The following is a 20,476-nucleotide window of genomic DNA, read 5'->3' on the forward strand; positions in this document are numbered from 1 at the left end:
GTCTCTCTCTCTCTGTCTTTGATTTTCCCCCCACTGTGACAGTCTCTTCTCATGGAGAATGAATTATAAATCCTGATATGAATACCAAGCCTTTGATTAGTAAATAATGCCTGGCGCTTATGCAAAGTTCAGATATGGATGAATAATCCTCTCCCTCTTCCTGTCTGCTCCTCAGAAGCTCTTTCCGGCTGCAATGCATTTTGTCCTTGCCCTCATATCACCCTTGCAGAGATGCTGTGATATGGCCCTGACTTTTTGAAGCACTCTACACTCAAAGGCTTTTGATTTTCAAGCATCAGCTGATAAGTATTCCATGCAAGTTCCTTTCATAAGCAAACAAGGTGCAGAGAATGCGGCGCTTATCTCTTCGTTGACAGCCGGAAGATGCTCTCAGGACTGACACGAGGGTTGGAGGTCACGAGATGCACCTGTGCCTTTGTGTGTTTTCGGGGTTTGTATCTCTGTAATCGGCAGAAGGCTGCCATGAGTAACACTCTGCTGGTGGGTTGCGAGTGGGCCTGCTCAGTGCCATCACTGAAGCATTAGCCCATCTGAACTCGTCATCAGTGAATAATCGCACACATACCCCGGCAGTCAGGCACGAGCCCACGGCCGTCTGACCGAACGTCTGTTTGTTTTGTTTGTGCGATCCCACGTATTTGGTTTTAAGGGAGGCTGCTTCATCCTCCTGAGGCAGAACTTTGAAATCTCAGCCTTAGTGCAGCTCTTTAATATGTGAGGGATCGAGGTTGTTTATGCATCAAGAGAGATGCAACGCATCTAGCCTGGACTTAAAAAGGTACTTATTTCTTTATTAATTTGCTGGCCTTTGGTGACTCTGATGGAACTAATCTCTCCCAGATAGCCCTCACGGTTCGGTTCATACAGAGCTTGAATTTGCTGCAGACTTTCCTGCAGATTTAAGTTTCAGGAATAAGCATTCAATGTTTTGCTCTCTTTAAGGTATAAGCGTGTTTCTTCAATTTAAGGCACTTTTATGTCCCGGGGATGATTTTTATTAAAACAGATTTCAACTTCTTTTTCTTTTAGTTACATGAAGGTAACATTAGCCTTGAAAACTTTTAATAATGCATTTTTGCTACTGCCATTGCTACATTACTTTTGTATTTGCATAACTGCCCTTTATGTATTGTTTGTATTGTTGGTTCTACTACAATCTCCTGAAGCTGGTTGCCGTAAACCAGGGCTCTTCAAAAGTCTTCTATCTTCATTCATGGCACGTTTCTCCTGTTTTCCTCATCAATCTTGTTGGGAATGTTGAGGCTATTTCATCGATTTTAAAACTAGTTTAATCATTGAGTGATTTGTAGTTTGTAAACGAGAGGTGTGTGTCGAATTGAAACGCTTTTCACTAGATGTCGCAACACTGTTTAATAATGGTGAGCGGGAATAACGTTAAGAATCGAGACAAAAGAATGATTAATTCACGAATGATAGGTATCGCTGATTCACTCTACAGAAATACGGGACACACATAATAACTGCTGAAATATTCGCACGGAAAACGTTTCTAAGGTCAGTCGAAGGAGTGTGCATGGTACGAACAGTGCGTATATAGCCGTACAGCTGCATGCGCCACTGCGGCCACGTATCTAACCAAATTCAGCCGCACCGCCAGGAAAAGAGGATGAACTTTAATTTTTTACAGTGTATTTTTACCTTGTCCTAGACCCACATTTTCAATATTATCATGCCGTATATTTGTTAAATTATGTAAAAAAGTGTTAAATTAGCCTTAGCAAGAAAAAGGAAAAAAAAACCTATGTAATTTCTATCAATGCAGTTTACATCACAGAATGACATTAAACATGATACATAATGTGTTATGTGGTGGAAATGTTTATAACTTTCAGAAAAAATGATAAAAATGACAGAATTCCCCCTGTAATACATGTTTGTCCACTGCTTGACATTGTTAGTACAAATTAAAGTTGCGATGAAACCGAGCAGCGGCAGATCTTTTCTTCAATATCGTGTACATCACAGTTAAAGACACATTTAGGGTGGGGACGTCGTTCTGTCCATCTGTTGTTGATTGGATGGAGGCAGATGCAAGCTTGCCGACTAAATGATTAGAGAAATCTGGCATACTTTACCAGAGTGAAAGTGTGAGCTTTCAGAAAGTTTATTTTCTAAAAATCCACAAGAGAATTGCCCACAGTTGAAGAAACACCTTTAACAAATGTACAAAATGTTGTTGCACTCAGGGCTCCAGACTGCGACCAAATGGGTTTTTTTTAATGGTTTGCATCTTTTTTTTTTTTCCCTGCCAGTGTGAATTTTGTTAGAGTTCACACTGGTGCGACCAACTAGTAAGAGCTGCCATTTCTTTTGAGAAACGGCAAATGAAACGAAAGCAGAATGAAACCGCGTTATTCGTTTGAGCTGTGCAGCGCGGACCATTTATCAGCTAGGACCAATAACAGACAACGCAGCACAAGCTCAGAACAGGCACTCACGGGCCGATCTTACCACACAGCGCTGGGAGATCCAGTGAGAAAGCATTTCACAGCAAGATTAATAACATTGCTGCGAGATCTAGTGAGAGGCATTCAAATTCAGTGGACAGTTCTCTATTACAAACCATATCTGATCAAACAGTGCTGACATGGAAACCAGGAGAAACATTGTGCCATAAATGAACAAGTTATAGAAGGCTTTCCAGTCCACAAATCACCAACATTCACCATGGGTTTAATGTTGTAACGCTAACTGTAACCATGGTATTGTGGCAGAAATAGTCAAATGTCAAAATTTACATTATTCATTTCAGGGTTCATACAACGATTTGAGAGTGAAATTCAGATACTTTTCCAGTGCATCACACAACTTTTTCTAGGACTTCAAAGCTCTAAATGTGAATAATTGCGTTGCAGGTCAATTTAAGGTGTGCCCCTAAATTTTCTGTTTGTGATCCTAAAATTTTCAGGAAGGGGCTACAGTGCTTCTAATATAAAAAAAATAGTTGGGAGCCCTGGCACTCTGTGTAGATAGTGTCACTAATGAGTTGTCAGCAATCCACATTTGCATTTGGTGTGAGTAGCCTTTAAGTTTCCTTTTGAGCCCTTTTGTCTGCACTTGAGCACTCCAAGAGAGCTTCTTTCAAGGGTGTTATTTGGATAGTCTTGAATCATGGCAAGAGTTTTCAGGAAAACGCCTTGGGTCTTCAGTTCACAGTGGTGCTGCAGAAAAGGACTCTTGTAATATAGAATGATCCTGCTTTGAATTGATTTGTACTTCAACTGAATTTGATTGTGGCATTAGTGCGAGATGTCAAGAAACGAAAGGGAAAATACATTTCCTTTGCCTTCTGTGCCACACTTTTTCTTATTTGAAGCTGCCTAATTTACCAACTCTCACAGGGCTCTGAGATTAGATGATGAGAAGAGAGAGAGATCACAGATATAAGAAACTAAGTTATAACATCTACCAGAAAGCATGCAGAAGAAGAGAGCGATGGATGAATGAGAGAGGGGGATGGTTATGAGAGAGAGTTGCTGAAAATCATGAGATATCTTTAGGTAGAGATACTCAGCAGGGAAGCGCTTATGAAGCAGCTGCTAAAGTGTCGCAGGCCTTTGATCCAGAGTTCAGATTTCCCTTCTCCGTTTATATGCAGAGATGGCAAGAGAGAGTCCAAAATTAACCCTCGCAAGCTCCAAATGTGAGTATGAATTGACTTCTATAAATTCAGTTGAGTGGTAATCCTATTAGGAACTATAACATTACATGGTTTAAGAGCGACAGACTGACTATTTCCAATATAAGTGACAATCCAAATCAAACCATTTAAAAAAAAAAATCTTACTGACCCCACAAGTTTGAACAGTAGTGTGTATTGTTAATTAAAACAATGTAAAATACATTTTCGTGGCTGGTAAGAAACATTTATAGCCAGTTACCCGCTGTTAGCATGTGTTGCAAAAAGTTAATTTTGGACCCCGAGGTAAGACTATGAGATGAGACTGAGAATCCCAGGAGGCAGCGCAGAGATAACGGGAGAATGTATGCAAAGCCTCTTCAAGAGCCATTGGAATTTTACAGATGAGCACCATATCCCTGAGAGACTATGACAGGCCCCACACATCTCCCCTACTGCGACACTCAAACTCCCAGCTTCTCTTTGTTCCCATAATCCACTGTGACGATGAGGGTCGCGTTCCACTGCGAGAGGGCCTGACTGGAGGAGGGGCTGCCGGATCACACGGGCCATTTATAGGGCCACAAAAAAAAGTGCTGGGGCTCTGGATATGTGTCCGCAGGGTCAAACAAAGAGGTCTTTATCCTTTTTGAGACACTTGATGTTGCTTTTGTTGCTGTTGTTTTGGCTCTCTCAGTATTTTTAATGTTGTCTGTGGTATACATGCGGCCAGACGAAGTAAAGCGATGCTGTGCAATCTTCAAGGAGGGTTCGGTTTTTGACTGTTTTCGATAGTGTTTATTCTCTTTTTCTGTTTGAACAGAAGGCTGGCCACTTCCAGCCTCCGCCGAATCAGATATTAAGATGTTCTTGTCCAATCCATCCTCACAGGCACTGAATCTGCCAGCCCACAGTAAGTTAAGAATGGGGTGCTTTCAAATGCACATCCGATAACTGGCAATATTTTATCTGCCTCTTCTCTTTCGGCTTCTTTCTACCGCTCTCCCACCTTCCCTGCTTTCATTCTTTCTATCATCTGAAGCTGAAACCTCCATTACTCTCGAACGCAGTCTACACAGAGCTGGGGAGATGAAGTGTGAGATGATTTCCTCTGAATGTGGCTATGTGCTGACTCTTGTTACTCTCAGTCTTAATGGATTCCACACTTCTGCACATTGTGAACGTACTTGACAAGGACTCCTGGATATGTCCTTGTTCTCAAGAACATCATAGTTGCTTTTATAGAGTAGATGTGTGTAGGTATTCTTTGTTTTCATATTCAGTGCATGTCTACCTCTCTATGAGAGCCATTGATTGAGTCTGTAAAACTATGTATGGGAAATTTACCAGCTGGAAGTGTGTTGATGTTAGTTTTTCCTGTCTCTATAAAAGGAGAATTGAAAAAGCTTCGCTGTTGTGTATTCTTCAGAATGAACTCTGCAACCTCAAACTCTTGTTTTCCCCCGCCCCCAACATCTCAACTCTTCTTCAAAATCTCCTCCTCTCTGCTTAGTCTTTTAAACTCCACTCTCTTCTTTTGAGATTTGTCTCAATACTAATTCGATTAGCTTTGCAATTGCCTTTTGTTCATAAGAGTGTGTATGTGTGCGAGCAGAGGTGTGATGGTGGCTGGATTTAGAAGGACCTCAGTTCATACACACATTTCAGCAAGATAAGTGACCTGACGGAGCTGCCACGTAAATGAAAAGTGCATCTCTCTCTCTCTCAAGCATATGGCATGTGCTTTGAACAGTAACTAACCCATAGGGCTTTTAGCTAAAGTACATCCTTATTTGGTGTATGGACAAGGTTGACAACCTGTACTTAAATGCATCATTCATTCACTTTGAATATGTTTTTTTTTTTTTTTTTTACCTTTCATATCTTGACAAACATGAATGATTAACAAGTTTGTGTGTGTAGATGAAACAATGGCAGCATGTGTGGTTTGACCTGTTAAAATTAATGGTTCACCCAAAAAATGTGTATATAATGTGTGTACTTTCTGATGTGAAAGTGAAAGTTTGGTTGCTTGGACTTTCGGAGGAGGGACAAAAAAAAAAAAATTACTTTTACATTTTTATTTATTTATTACTAAAAATAACTTAGTTTGTTGCGAAGATGAATGAAAGTCTTACAGTTTTTGAATGACTTGAGGGTGAGTGAATAAGAGAATTTTCATTTTTGTGTGAACTAACCCTTTAAAGTCACCATGAAATCAAAATTGACATTTCTTCTTTTTGATGGAATGTTGCAATTTATGACGTGTAGATTGGCAGGAGGGCTGGTCATAATGGTTTTCCAATAGCTTGACAAATTTCAATCCCTTCCCTCCATCAACCTGTCACTCACATGAAACAATTATAACAATTAACAAACAACAACAATCCAATAGATTCCCGATGGACAAAATCCCACCCTACATTTGTTTATTTATTTTTTTTCTCGTTTGAGTTGTTTCACTTAGATGTGCCACAATAGGGAAGAAAACAGCATTCACAATTTCTGGTTTGTGCCAACTTGAAATAGCTGAATCCTAGTATTGATTGACCTAATTAAATATGAGCTAAATAGTTTTGTTATTTGCTCACCCTCGTTTCACTCCAAACCAGTATGACTTTCTGTTCTCTTCATTTGTCATTTGATAGTTTTGTATTAGAAACAGAATGAAATTGAAGTTGTTATTCACTGAAAACCATGACATTTGCACTAGCCTTTCCTTGGCGTGATTATTCATTTGTGAACTGATTGTTCAGAGTGAATTTGCGAACTGTATAAACTGGTTCAATGAAAAGATCATACTCAAAAGAATGATTATTTCACATTATTTGGACATTACATCGTTTTTAAGCAATTACTATCAGTAGCTAGAGGAAGTGACCTGGCACATTGAAATTTGCTCAAGTTCTCATTGATACGTGATGGCATGCTTATTTTTTTCTGAAGCCCTCATTCTTTTCTAGTCCATCATAGTATCACCTGAAAGAATTTTTAAATTGCTGGGATTTTCATCTTTGTGCTTATGTGATTTAGGTGAAAAAGCAGGCATGAAAGACAAGGCTTTTAATAGTAACTGTCGACAATGCCCTGCAGACAGCCGCTCGTAAATGAGGTGTTAACTAGCACTGACATGCTGAGATTCTGCTGCTGTGACACCCAGACAGACAACCTGAAGATCAGCATCCGTGATGTGCAATGAGAAGCATTAAATAAATTTTACAGTGAAAATGTGTGTTGCTTATGTAGCCTTTTAAAACCCTGCTTGGCTGAATCGTCATAAATTATCTACATGTCTAATAATTCATGGTATATCTATTATTTTTATATGCCATAACATTGTTACATCGTGACGGATGGGAGCCCTATCAATGAGCCTTGTATCCGACAGAATGTTATAAACTAGAAAATATCTGATTTAAGTGCTTCGTCAATATTCCCATTTAATAAAAAAAGATCAATCGCCTCTTTACGGTGTGATTTACTGCAGTTTTTAATTTAACAAGCCTCTCCTCGGGTGCTGGAAGACTGTTATGGCGGAGATTAATTGTGGGGTGAAGAGTTGCAGTCACTCTCCACACACTGTGGCTGATGGATCGTCACTACATTAACGACTGGGCTGTCGAAAAGCCTGTAAATTCATCATGAATGCAATTACTAATATGTATTTGTTTCTTCTCCATCATTTATGGTCTATTTAAAGACTGTAAGTCAGTGTTCCTTGACGTGAAAGTGTACTTAACGCCTAGGCCAAATGTGCTGTGCCAGTTTCATTTTCACTCACAACAGATTTCATTTATGGATAACTGCCCAATTAGCTTGGAGTTGATCTCATCTTAACATCCTACAACAACGCTGGCTTTGCCATTTGTTCCACCAAACAGTCAACTAAAACAACCGCCAACACCATCAGATGATATTTGATAGTACATTTGATCTGTGGTTTGAATAACTTGTCCTCCTGTGGAAGCAGTTAAAGCTGTTGCAATCAGATTTTTCCCCAGGAAGTGTATATGCCATTGACGCAAACAGACAACTGATAAACAGGCTTAGCTGGTCTTAATAGATGATATCTGAAATTGGCCATCTCAGAAGATATAAGGACACAGTGATAACTCTTCAGGTTGCAAAAAATGTTATAAAGTGAACATAAAGTGTAAGCTAAACAAGAACCAGTATTGTCCATTGCCACATGGATTTGGCTATGAGTTTCTTAAGTATAAGGAAAAAATATTCTTTAAAAATTTCTGATTTTTTTCTATTTCCACACCTCACCTCATTACTGTTTCTGTTTCATCTGTCTCAGGTATGACAGGCTATTCTGTGATGGAGATCCCTAAATGAACCGGAGAAGAGTATCCTAACTGTGGCATAGAGCACAATGACGGCACAGTCAGACGTTCACTGATGATCGGAGCTGGGTAAGAAACAAGAACCAGTATTGTTATTTACAAATCTGCTAAATTACTATCGTTAGCCATTCACTTTTGCTCTAGACACTGCTTGTGATCAGTTATTCACTCTAGTGTCGTACCATATGAAATGGTTAATCTCTGTACAAACAACAGAAGCTCCATTTTTATTTGATCAAAAATACAGTGAAAACCATAATATGGTGAAATATTACTACAATTTAAAATAAGTTTTTTATTTGAATATATTTTACAATGTATTTGATTCCTTTGATAAACTGTGCATCACTATTTTCATCATAAACAGCATTTATTTGAAATAGAAGACACTTGTAACATTTTATTTTTTTTATTAATTTAATGCGTCCTTGCTGAATAAAACTACAAATTTCTTACAAAAAATTGTACTCTGACCACCAGACTTTTGAACAGTAGTGTACTTGTATTTAGGGATGTGCAACAGTGACAGCGACGATCGATCATGTAAATGATGATTGAAATGTTTTTGGGTTTTTTTTTTCGCTCCTCATTGGTTAGCAGCACTTTGGGCGGTGCCCTGAGCTCTGATTGTTTGCACTTGCCATAGCATGCGTCAAAAGACGTGAGAGAGAATGGCCTCGAAGTCACGTAGTGATGTCTGGCTTCACTTTGACAAGATAGATGAAAATACAGTTCAATGCAAGTTGTGCAGCGCCAAGCTTTTATCTTGTGCTGAAAATATCCTTTTTAAATTCTATTCATAATTAAGCAATAATCATCAGTGATTATCATATGGTAAAATAACATTTTGGTTGAGTGCAAATTGAATCCAAAATATTGCTGAAATATTAGAATAAATAAAAAAAAAAAATTACAATAGTGACCGTAATGTACCCTAATAGATTGTGAATTTGTTGTGATTTCGTTTCGTTGGCTGTGTTTTTAAAGCGCAATTGGAGTTGTCCGATATCTGAGTTATTTGAGACAGGCATATTTTAGATGTTTCTTTTAAAAATAAATAAAAATACTGATGTTATAATAATGCAGTAGTGCTTTTTTCCCTCTCTCTCTCTCTCTCTCTCTCTCTCTCTCTCTCTCTCTCTCTCTCTCTTACGATCGCTATAACGCGTTACTTAAAGTTCACTGGCATTTAGTGCAGATACCACTTGTAATGTTACGTCTATGTTATGTATCTAAGTTATCTGATTAATATCATAGGATGTGTCATAGAACGGGCTTCAGTTTATTGGCATAAAGTCACTATTCCTTTTAGAGGCTTCTTAATAACATTGCTGCATCATAATCATAATCTAACAGTGTTCTAATCATGTGTTCATGTTTTCATAGACAAGTTTTCATGTCATATATTTTTATTTTTAACATTCATTTTCAGTCTTCAGATATTTTCTTCATTTCCATGATGGTCATGTCCCGCCCACGGCCCGCCCCCCGAGTACTCGATCACTCGTTTTTGAAACCTATCGATAATCGAAATGAAAAATTGCCAAAAATGCCTATCCCTACTTGTATTGTACTGCTTTGTTGTAAATATAGACAAAGCCCACATACAAACTAATGACAGAGCTTAATTTACATATTACAGATCTAAGCTACATAACAAGGCACTTTGCACAAATGAAGCACAAGTGGATTTAGCAAGGAGTCAGTGGAGAAAAGGACTTTTATACCTTCTCAGTAGTCAGTCATTCAAGACTCTTATGAATGTTGCTCCAACTTGTTTTACATGCTCCGTCTGACTTCAGCTTGATCTGATGATCAGGCTCTCTCTACCTATAAAGCTCTGTTCACACCATCAGTGATTAAATCACTGGAGGTCACAGTCTCTGTGGTAATGGATGCAAGCAGGCTATATCTAGCCTGTGTCCAGTCTGCACTCTTGGTGGTCGTTTCTTCTAAGACACTGCAAAAGAGACGTGAGTGCAACGGTTAAAGACGTTCGTCTAGCGTGTTTACAAAAACAATGGAAAAGTAGCGCAGTGGAATGGAAAAACACATTTTGTCTGAACAGCCACTAAGAATGACTGCTGTCTGTTTGCTTGTGCTGTGTGTGTGTGTGTGTGTGTGTGTGTGTGTGTGTGTTTGTGTTGGGGGGGGGAGGCGGGGGTTATAATGGCTCTCTCAGATGGTTTGCTTCTCCTATCTTCATTTTACGAGAAGTGTTTAATCCCCCCGTTGGCCGTAAGATCGTAAGCTTTTTGGTAATATAACAGCTCTAATCCCCTGACTGCTGATGAATTGGATGAGGGCATTACCTTCAAAGCAATTTCTCTGTTCACCCACTGCAAGAAGACATCACTTGACTAGTTTAAATAGACCATTGACCAAGCAATTTGATTTGGTGAGGGTATTAGTTTTATTTTATTTTGTTTTCAGTTGTTATTTTATTTTTTATTTTTTTTAAAGATGCCAAATAATGTGCAGTCATAATATGCTGTAATGCTGTCATTCTGGAAATGTCCATAGTAACCCTGTTTTCTGAGTTCCCCCAAACATGAAACAATGGATTTTGGGATGTATAGAACTTTTTTTTCCATAAAGTGATGTGTAAAGCAGTGGTTATGAATTTTTTTTTTTTTTTTTTATTATTAGAAGGTCCCATATTGCCCCCAATACCCACCACCCCCATTTAGGTTAGTTATACCCTCCCTTATTTCTGCTAAAATTGTGACAAAGTTCCTTGTTTTAAATCATTTTTTTAAAATGGCAACTGGAAATTAAACAGAAACAGTAGTTATTTGGGGGAAAAGCCAGGTCATACAATGAAGATGTACACCTCAGGATCTCATTGGCTTCATTGACTCATACTAGTAGCAAAGAATACCAGTGGTTTTAGGGCACTCAGAGACACTGCAACAAACTACTGTTCCTCCAGGGATGAACAGGAGTATAGTCCTTGCAGTGTTCTTTTGCATGACAGTCGCAAAAATTTCACAGTATGTGGAGCACAAGAGAAGCTGCATATTTTAAGCTTAAATATTTAGCTCAAGATCTTTAAAAAAAAAAAAAAAAAAAAAAAAGCCATACATAAGATGCAATTCATAAAGATTTTCCATGACCCATCTGCATTTTTGGTGTCTCAGAGGTTGAAAACCTCTAGGTTATATATAGTATACTAAGAATAATAATACTTATCAGACAGTTATCTTCATGAATCACATACCTGTCAAGCTGTCTTTAGTGTTGCTCTTAATTGCATTCATGTAGAAGCCAAAGTTGTTTTTCTTAGGGCCTTCATGGTGCTGATGAACAGGTGTGTTGATTAGATCATGAATCACAGCCAGAAGGAGATCTTTGCAACATCTGCTCTTTGATTATCTTGCCTTTCCAGCTATAAACTCGGATTTGCACTGAAGGAGAGTAAATGGCACTGTACCTCTGTCTAATATCAGATCAAACCTGCAATGAGGTTCAGTCCTAGTGCATCTGATTGGCTGCGCTTGAGCCTTACTCAGCTGATATTACACCAAAATGAAGGGGTAATTTTAAGACTTGACCCCAGATGTTGTGCATGTCCTCTATAACTGCCGTTTTTGCAGTTATTTGTGCGTGTCCTTTATAACTGCCGGGAGTTCTTCCATGCTCCCTTTCTAATGAGAATTAGACTAAATTACATCCACTGCATTATTATTAGCCTGTCAACTGTGCTTATTATGGGCTGCATCTGTTACACAGGGGGGAATCCCTGTGATGTCCCTCTGGCAATATCTTTTTCTCTAATGAGCCTAATAATGTAGCTGTTTCACACTGGAACAGAGGGGATCGGTGTGTTTTCGTTTCATTGGTTTACTTTTTTCATTTATTTTCACCCATCCTTTAGCTGCCAGGTCTGGTATCAGTAATAAGCTTCTTTTGAAGCTGCTGATTGCCCTTGATTCGTCCCCAGGCTGATCAGCAGTTCAGAGGAGTGGAAATGTCCAGAGTTTAGTTAGATCTGACACACCTGAGCTCAAACACATGACTCTCTTCTCGGTGTTGGCCAGAGGGCAACACATTTCCTTGGCATTGAACTTGTACTATTTCTGTTGTTGGCAGGTCAGACTATGTCCTTGACTAGGCGCACACCAACACCTGATCCTGACCATTGTGCTTTGAAGAAAATTTTGTGGTAAATTATTTTAGAACATTACAGAATATTCTAATTTTTTAGTAGAGTGCAAGCAAACTTTGCTACGCTTTTTTAAATTAGCTTAAAGTCAACATGAGCATTGAACTTATTGACCTTAAACATTGTGCACAATTTATCAGTGCATATTATTCTGAATGGTTTCATAATTTTTTTCCATCAAAATGTGTTAACGTTAACCACCTCTAGAACTAATAAACAAAAATATTAAATCAAATCTTGATGGTTAAAATCTGGCTGTTTTGACAAAATTAATTACTCAAATGCATAAAAATGTTTGTTTTTTTTAATGCTAAATGTATGAAATGTCGTTTTGTGTTGTTTTAAATGGAATAGGCTAATGATGCGATCACTTGCACTTAAAATACTCCATCATTTTTGGTCATACAGATAAGAGTAATACATCTTTTGAATCTGTGAGTTTACTTTTATTTGTGTGCTTTTACAATAACAACAAAACATCGTGCTTTTGTAAAATATTGAAAGCAAACAGGTTGCGATTTCTGCCATCTTTCTCTATGAACTTGAGCGCACCCAAAAAAAGAAACAAAAAGAACCAAAACTCCATGTAAACTTGCCTCACAGACATGAAAATATATCTATAGAAAGGGAAATGTCTGCTTTTAAATGAACCAATTCAACTGGAAAACAAATATTCTCAAGTTATGTAATCCATATGAAATGTGCATATATGCACGTCTACTACTGCGGAGATGACGAGTCAGCACCGTCAACTTCATCACTGCAGCCGGAAATACAGAAAACACTAGTTTATCAATTAATTATTAAAATGTTAAAGAAATCTCTTTGCTGTTTTTCCCCGACGCATTCGTAATCATTACTTCTGCCAGTGCGCTGTGGTAAGCTTTATGTGTACGCTTGAATGCTGATTAGGCTATATAGGCATTAAAGGCTTGTTATTATGATTTATATGGTTTATTAATAAATTTGGGATTAGTCGACCAGAAAAATCTTTAGTCGATAGCAGCCCTAGAAGAAACCACTTAAAAGAACTTAAGTCGCCCGTTAAACTCACCTCGTCACCTCTAGTTGGGTTGCCATGATCCAGGGCTGGATTCTGACTTCCACTTTAGCCAGGGATTTCTGTTATGCTAACAATTTTGTGCAGCTGTTTGTGCAGTTGGCAAATTGCAGTCTACAATTCCAGCCAGCCAATGAGTGACGAAAGACTTCAACATGGGTGTAACAGCCCTTCTGAGTCTTGCTATTTTTTTCCAGAAACCATATTGGTTATGATCAAAATCTTACCTCAGGAAACTTGAGGTAATTTCTTTTGTGTTTTGTTTGAGATGTACGAGCCAGCACAGTGGTTCATATTTGAGGTAATCTGTGATTAATATGTTGTGCAATAGAGCAGGAAATCCTATTCCCTGTGGCATTTCAAAATGCGGTTGGATACCATTTAACCCTTATTAAGTTTCCTTAAATAGGTCTCAGATTCGCTATCTGTTTCTTTCACTGCCAAACCCTTGTCACAAAACCTTTTAGGTTTGACAGAAGTTCCATAGTGGATTAAACATGCACATTAGTAAATACCCTGTGGTTAGATTTGTCACTTTGTTTGCCATTCTAATTTTTTATTCTAAATCCAACATTTAAAGCTTTCATTCTCTTTAGTAGAATTGATTGTGATTACCATAACTTGCACATTATAATCTGTACCATAAATGTAAAAAAAAAAAAAAATCATCAGTGGGGCTCCAGCTCCTCACTGCATTGTCTGGTGTTGCATGAAGAGCCCGTGGCAGGCCTGAGTAGGGAGGACAGGCGTGCAGTCTCAGGAGCAGGTCTGTGTGGGTTGTGGTGACAAATGAGCTGAAAGCTTGGTATTCATTGCACCCAGCTCTCCTGTGCCAGCCCTGTCCCCCCCTTCACTGACGGCCTTTCATGTGTCAACAATACCTCCCACTGTTCCCTGAGCTCAAGGTGCCAGCAGAGGACAGCAGCCTGGGATGGTGCGACCTAGGGCTGGGCGGTAAGACTGTATATACCATGCGATCGTACCGTGTCAACCAGTAGAGATTTCACTGTCTTTCATACTGTGGTAGGGCTGCCCTCTACTAAATATTTTTCTAGTCGACTAGTAGGCATTCATTTAAGCCATTAGTCGACTAATAGTGCGTTTATATTAATAAGCCATAAATCATAATAATGCCTATATATATATATATATATATTTTTTACAATTGCCTATATATAATACATAGCCTAATCAGCGCTCAAGCGCATGCATAAAGTTTGCCACAGCACATCAGCAAACGTAAAGATTATGAGTGTATCATGAAAAAACAGCAAGGAGACTGTCTAAACATTTTAATAATTTATTGATAATGTTTTCTGTGTTTCCGGCTATAGAGATTAAGTCAACAATGCTGACCCGCCATCTCCGCAGTAGTGGATGCGCCTATATGTTTCATACAGATTACATAATCTGAGAATATTTATTTTCCATTTAGATTTGGTTTGTTTAAAAGTACACATTTTTAAGCTTTCTGTAGATATATTTCTCGTGTCTGTGAGGCAAGTATACACTGAGTTTCGGTTCATGTTTCGGTTCATGAATGCTACATCATGTGAAGCTACTTTTGCATGAATTAATATCATTATAAGATTACAGTTACACTGCTGTGTTTGGATTGACCAGGGCAGCCGTGTGTGTCAAGGTCCTGATCCAGGTAGTAGGAAACAACTGAAGATGTGGAGAATCAATAGCAGCCTGCATTAGATGAAAGAGCAGCTCATGAATCAACGTGATGAGGATTCAGAGGGGGCGTGACCAGCGTTAGGTCGTCTCTGCGACTGAGACAGCGCTAAGCGCATTCTAATGGGGACCGCTCTGCTGAGATGGATGTGCTTGTTTTGAATTCAGTTTTTGAGAGCACTGCGTTTAATAAGTCAGCTCAGCTCTGTTCTCCTCAAAGGAGCCGATCGGCCACAGCTGTAGCTATGGGGACGGCACAATGTTAAACCGCATTCATCCCTGACTCCTATTACCAGCTGTAAGCCCCTCTACAAAAAGCCATTTTCTTAAATCTAGCATGGTATGATGCTCTCTAGGACGTGGTGTACTCTTCCTTTAAGTCCGCTATGCCGCTTGTTCAGAGAAGGGATTACATCTGTGTTCCTCCTGTTTTTAGTTTGATCTCTGGATTATACAGGGCTCAGCCATATCTCCTGCATATTAGTGGATTTGAATGCAAATTATCCTTGTACACAGATGCACCCTGCACTGCGGTGGGCCGCCTGATCCAGATGCTCCATCAGGGAGGCTTGATCAGGTGCTTTGCTTTAGGATTCAGACAGCACTTTCTGAGCATGTCTCTGAATCTCAGAGTAACGGCATGTGAACTCTGCCTGTGAAAGCCAAAAAGATCAAATTATTTATAGCCTCTGCAAACGAGATGAGCTGCTTATCTTTCACGGTGCAGTCAGACACTGCTCTGCTCTGAACAGAGGGTAAGGCCTCGACGTGGGGAAGACGAAGTAAACGGGGGAGAGATTAGAAAGAGATTGAGCGCAGGTCTGTGAAACAAGTGCAAACTCTGCAAAGAGGATTAAACGGGAAGATTGGAAGAAAGAATGATTCAGTTGCCCTGATCTTCCGTAGCTGTGAATATTTCAGAACTATGTGAAATCTGGTTTCCACCTAATACATATGTAGGCCAAGCTGAAGGCGTGTATGTACGGCTACCATTCATCACGTCTGGATCCTTTTTGCTCAGTTCGTTAAATATGGAGTGTGTGGCAAAATGTGGCACTTCGTTTGGGTTGATGGATTGATGCGTTTTCATTCTCTGTTGACCTTAGCTTTAGTTTGACAGTGGTGTGGACTGCTAATGATGGCATTGGCGTGTTGTCCATGCTAAAACCAGCACAGTAATTAGCTGTAGTGAGAGGCAGTGCTGTTCTGCTTATTGATTTTTATTCTCTGCGAAGAAGATAACATGCCAAAGAGAGAAGAGATGATATGAGGGAGAGGCTGCTGATTTGCGCTATGAGCTACGTTTACAAAGTTAATGTGATTCTCTCCCTAGTACAGAAACCGCAGGAGCAAAATATGATTTGTGAAAGAGGAAAGATGTGTAGAGTATATTGAATTCTTTCTTTCCTGTTACTTATCACTATTGCAAGAACAGTAGTCACAATAAACTACCAGTTGGGTTTGCATCTACATATTTTTATGCAGATTTTGGGATATTACATAAATGATGGATGGAACAAACAAAATGTGGAAAGTATCCAAAAATATAAAAAAAATTCTGTGCATTCATGAGATAGATACCGGGCAGCCACGGCGGGTCAGGTGCCACGGGCAGCCACGGCGGGTCAGGTGCCACGGGCAGCCACGGCGGGTCAGGTGCCACGGGCAGCCACGGCGGGTCAGGTGCCACGGGCAGCCACGGCGGGTCAGGTGCCACGGGCAGCCACGGCGGGTCAGGTGGCTCGGGCAGCCACGGCGGGTCAGGTGGCTCGGGCAGCCACGGCAGGTCAGAGTCCGAAGATGACCACGGCGGGTCAGAGTCCATTAATGGCCATAGCAGGTCAAAGGCGGTTGAAGGCCGTGGTCGTGTAAGGTCCCCACCCACAAGCTCAAGCAGTTCGGAGGCCGCTGATGATCGCGGCCGTGCAGGGTCCCCACCCACAAGCTCCCCACCCTCAAGCTCCCCACCCTCAGGTACATGACCCCCCCCCAAAAAGTTCTTGGGGAATTCAACGGAGTCCGTGGTGGTTTCTTGGATAAGGAGCTCGGGTGGCGCCAGCAGGGCAAGGCGCTCGGGTGGCGCCGGCAGGGCAAGACGCTCGGGTGGCGCCGGCAGGGCAAGACGCTCGGTGACGGCCTCCGTGGCCGTATCAGGAAGAGCGGACTGCTCTGGGGCGGCAGCGGGCTGCTCTGGGACTGACTCACGGGCTGGAGCGGGCTCTGGAGCGGACTCACTGGCTGGAACGACCCCTATGTTCACAGACACTGGAGGGGCGGCCATCTTGCCCGTGGGCACTGGCAAAGCGGCCATCTTGTCCATAGCATCCAGAGAGTTTGAGTGCGTACCAACCGGCGAGCTTGAGTGCGTAGCAACCGGCGGCCTTGAGTGCGTAGCAACCGGCGGCCTTGAGTGCGTAGCAACCGGCGGCCTTGAGTGCGTAGCAACCGGCGGGCTTGAGTGCGTTGTCACCGGCGGGCTTGAGTGCGTTGCAACCGGCGGGCTTGAGTGCGTTGTCACCGGCGAGTTTGAGTGCGTTGCAACCGGCGGGCTTGAGTGCGATGCAACCGGCGGGCTTGAGTGCGATGCAACCGGCGGGCTTGAGTGCGATGCAACCGGCGGGCTTGAGTGCGTTGTCACCGGCGGGCTTGAGTGCGTTGTCACCGGCGGGCTTGAGGGCGTTGCAACAGACGAACTTGATGGCGTAGCGGCCGGCGGAGGCTTAGGAATGCCAGCTGCTCGTACTGAAGTCAGCGGTGGATCAGCCACACTGGAACGCAACCCACTCTGCTCCCAAACAGATCCAGAGACGTGATGTGATTCTAGAAGATCAGCGGAGATGGGACGTGACTCAGGAAGTTTAACCTGGACTTGACTTGGCTCACGAAGATCAGCGGAGACTTGACTTGGTGTTGTAGTACTGGTGGCCGCCATTTTATGCGTGTTCTCTGGCGCGGCGGCCATTACATGATTCGGCGAGGTGTCGTATTTCTCCGCGACACCCACAGTAAATGGAGAGGCCACAGTCATTAAAGCAAACTCCAAAAAATGACTAAGAGAGGAACGAGGTCCCTCACGAATCAATTGTGTCTTAAGTGGCTGATTAACACCCTCACAGAAAAAGTCTATCAGTACACAGTCTGGCAGATCTGAACCATATGCAACATCCAAATATTCTCTGATGTATTCCTCCAACGACCGGGTGCCCTGCTTGAGCCATAATAATAATTGTGCAATGTTCATACCGGGCCAGTGTTCTCCAGGAAAGCCGCTGGATCCATGTGTTGGCGAAGTCTTCTGTAACGAAGCGAGACTCAGGCGGGGATCCATTTGCTAGCTTTATTATAAAAGAACGTGATCGTACAGGCAGGGTCAAAGCAGGGGCAAACAGGAACAGCAGGGACAGGCAGAATCGTAGTCAGGATACAGACCATAGTCAGGGCAGGCAGAAAACACTCACAGAACAGTATACCAGGCAAGGATCAAAGGTAGGCAGCAACGGGTCGATAACGGGTAACAGACAGGATCGGAAACAAACAGGCAGACAGGAAATAAACGCTCAGAATTGCAACAAGGGTTAACAATTTTTTATTTGGTAAGAAGACCACATAAACTAAAGAGGAAACGCCAAAAAGTCATGTGACTTTGCCTCAACAGGTCATATGAATTAATAATTTATTAGAAAATGAAAATATTTCGTCAGACCAGTATCATTGTATAGCATCTCATAAGCTTTGTTCACAAATTATTTTTGTGATATTATGACTGGCATGCAGGTTTTTTTTTTTTTTTTGATTGTTAACCAAAACTTAAAATCATTTTTGTTCATTTAAATAAAGGTTAAAATAAAATAAAATAAAATAAAATATAAATATTAGATGAAACTTGCAATACTTTAATAAAAATGTGAAATGTTGCCTTGGCAACTAACTGGATTGTTTAAGTTAAAGTACTAAAATTACTTAAACGGAAATAAAAATAAATTAAAGCCAAATAGAATAAATAGGAAATAAATAAAACATAACACAATTAATAAAACTTCAACTAAAATTACAATTAAAACAGAATAAAAAAAAGTAATAATAATAATGCAAAATATTGATAAATACTATAATATTATATAAATAATTCTTAATATAACACTGCTGGCACCATTGTCAACAGAAGTGAATTTGCCTCTGACACAATAAATCCAGACACAGTCTCAATTGTGCACGTTTTTTTGGTGGAAAGCTACACATTATACCCTTAACAATAAATAAATATAGTATAACAAAAAATAAATGCTTTTCCCCTGCTGCTATGAATTTTAGAAGCAATATGCAAAGCCGTGCACACAGTCATCCAGACAGATATTGAATTTCTGTAATGCTGCATTTGATTATTCATGCAGAGGGAAAAAATTGATTGGACCTTTTAAACTCTGATTAATTCCATGTAGGTATGCATAAAATTTCCTCTGACTGGATTACTGATTACTCGATAGCTTAAATCTGAAATGTCACTGGTGTGTTGTGGGGAGTGTAAGTATATTCTTGCATGTTTGCCTGTTATTGCGGTTCAGGCAATAGGTGTTTCATAGAATTTGTGTTAATGTACATTTGTGTTTACATTGTAGGTAAGCAGTGATGATGCGTTGTCTGGCAGCCCGTGTTCACTACAAGACCCTGATAGTGATCTGCGCTCTGCTCTCTCTGCTCACTGTCGTTCTGTGGAACAAGTGTACGAGTGAGAAAGCGTTGCGCTTCCTGCCCCGGCACCCCCAGCCCCCTCCCAGCCCGAAAATAGACAGCCATCCGCAGCAGCCCCAGCCTCCTGAACCTCCACCTGTGGTCGGCGGAGTACGCTACGAAGAGATTGACTGCCTGATCAACGACGATGTCACCATTAAGGGCCGTCGAGAAGGTAGTGAGGTATACCTGCCCTTCAGCTGGATGGAGAAGTACTTTGAGGTGTACGGCAAGGTGGTACAGTACGATGGCTACGATCGATTCGAGTTTTCGCACAGTTACTCCAAAGTATACACCCAGAGAGAGCTGTACCACCCCAACGGAGTCTTCATGTCCTTTGAGGGGTATAACGTGGAGGTGCGTGACAGAGTCAAGTGCATTAGTGGAGTTGAAGGTGAGTTTTGTGTTAATAGTGATACCTCTTCACAATCGTTCGATCTTATTTGATAATGGTTGCTTAGCATTGAAAATATTTGACAAACAGTAAAAACATTTCGGGTGAAATAGTTTTGGAGCACAGCTCATTTAATTGATGTTTATTAAGCATTTCTGTGATGACGCATGTTGACTTTTTCATTGTCTTTCATGCACACAACATGGATAAGCGACAAGTAAACATGTCAACAGTGTGAACGACTATCAATTTAAAAGTAAAATTTGTAAATTGGTAAAAAATTTGTTTGGATGAAATATTGAGAGGCAGCGCTTTCTTAAAGAACTTCACTATGACTGGTTTAATTTGTCACGTTAGAAAACAACACCCTAAACAGCATACTGAGTTCAGTTACCCAAATGTAATTACCAAAACTTTATTCTCAGTTTTGGTAAAAAAA

At 40.7% G+C, this 20,476-nt stretch overlaps 1 protein-coding gene across 3 annotated transcripts in view; it reads left to right on the forward strand.

The window, feature by feature from the left end:
- glceb (glucuronic acid epimerase b) overlaps nucleotides 1-20,476 on the forward strand; it is a 50,933-nt gene that overhangs the window by 19,271 nt on the left and 11,186 nt on the right. For all 3 annotated transcript variants that reach the window (XM_051898650.1, XM_051898652.1, XM_051898651.1), the window contains 2 exons: nucleotides 7,965-8,079; nucleotides 19,532-20,037. In XM_051898650.1, the coding sequence (XP_051754610.1) occupies nucleotides 19,542-20,037 (496 nt within the window). In that variant the 5' untranslated portion in view covers nucleotides 7,965-8,079; nucleotides 19,532-19,541. The remainder of the gene's footprint in view (nucleotides 1-7,964; nucleotides 8,080-19,531; nucleotides 20,038-20,476) is intronic.

Source organism: Ctenopharyngodon idella, chromosome 7 (genome assembly GCF_019924925.1).
Source record: "Ctenopharyngodon idella isolate HZGC_01 chromosome 7, HZGC01, whole genome shotgun sequence".
In the NCBI taxonomy this organism is placed as follows: domain Eukaryota; kingdom Metazoa; phylum Chordata; class Actinopteri; order Cypriniformes; family Xenocyprididae; genus Ctenopharyngodon; species Ctenopharyngodon idella.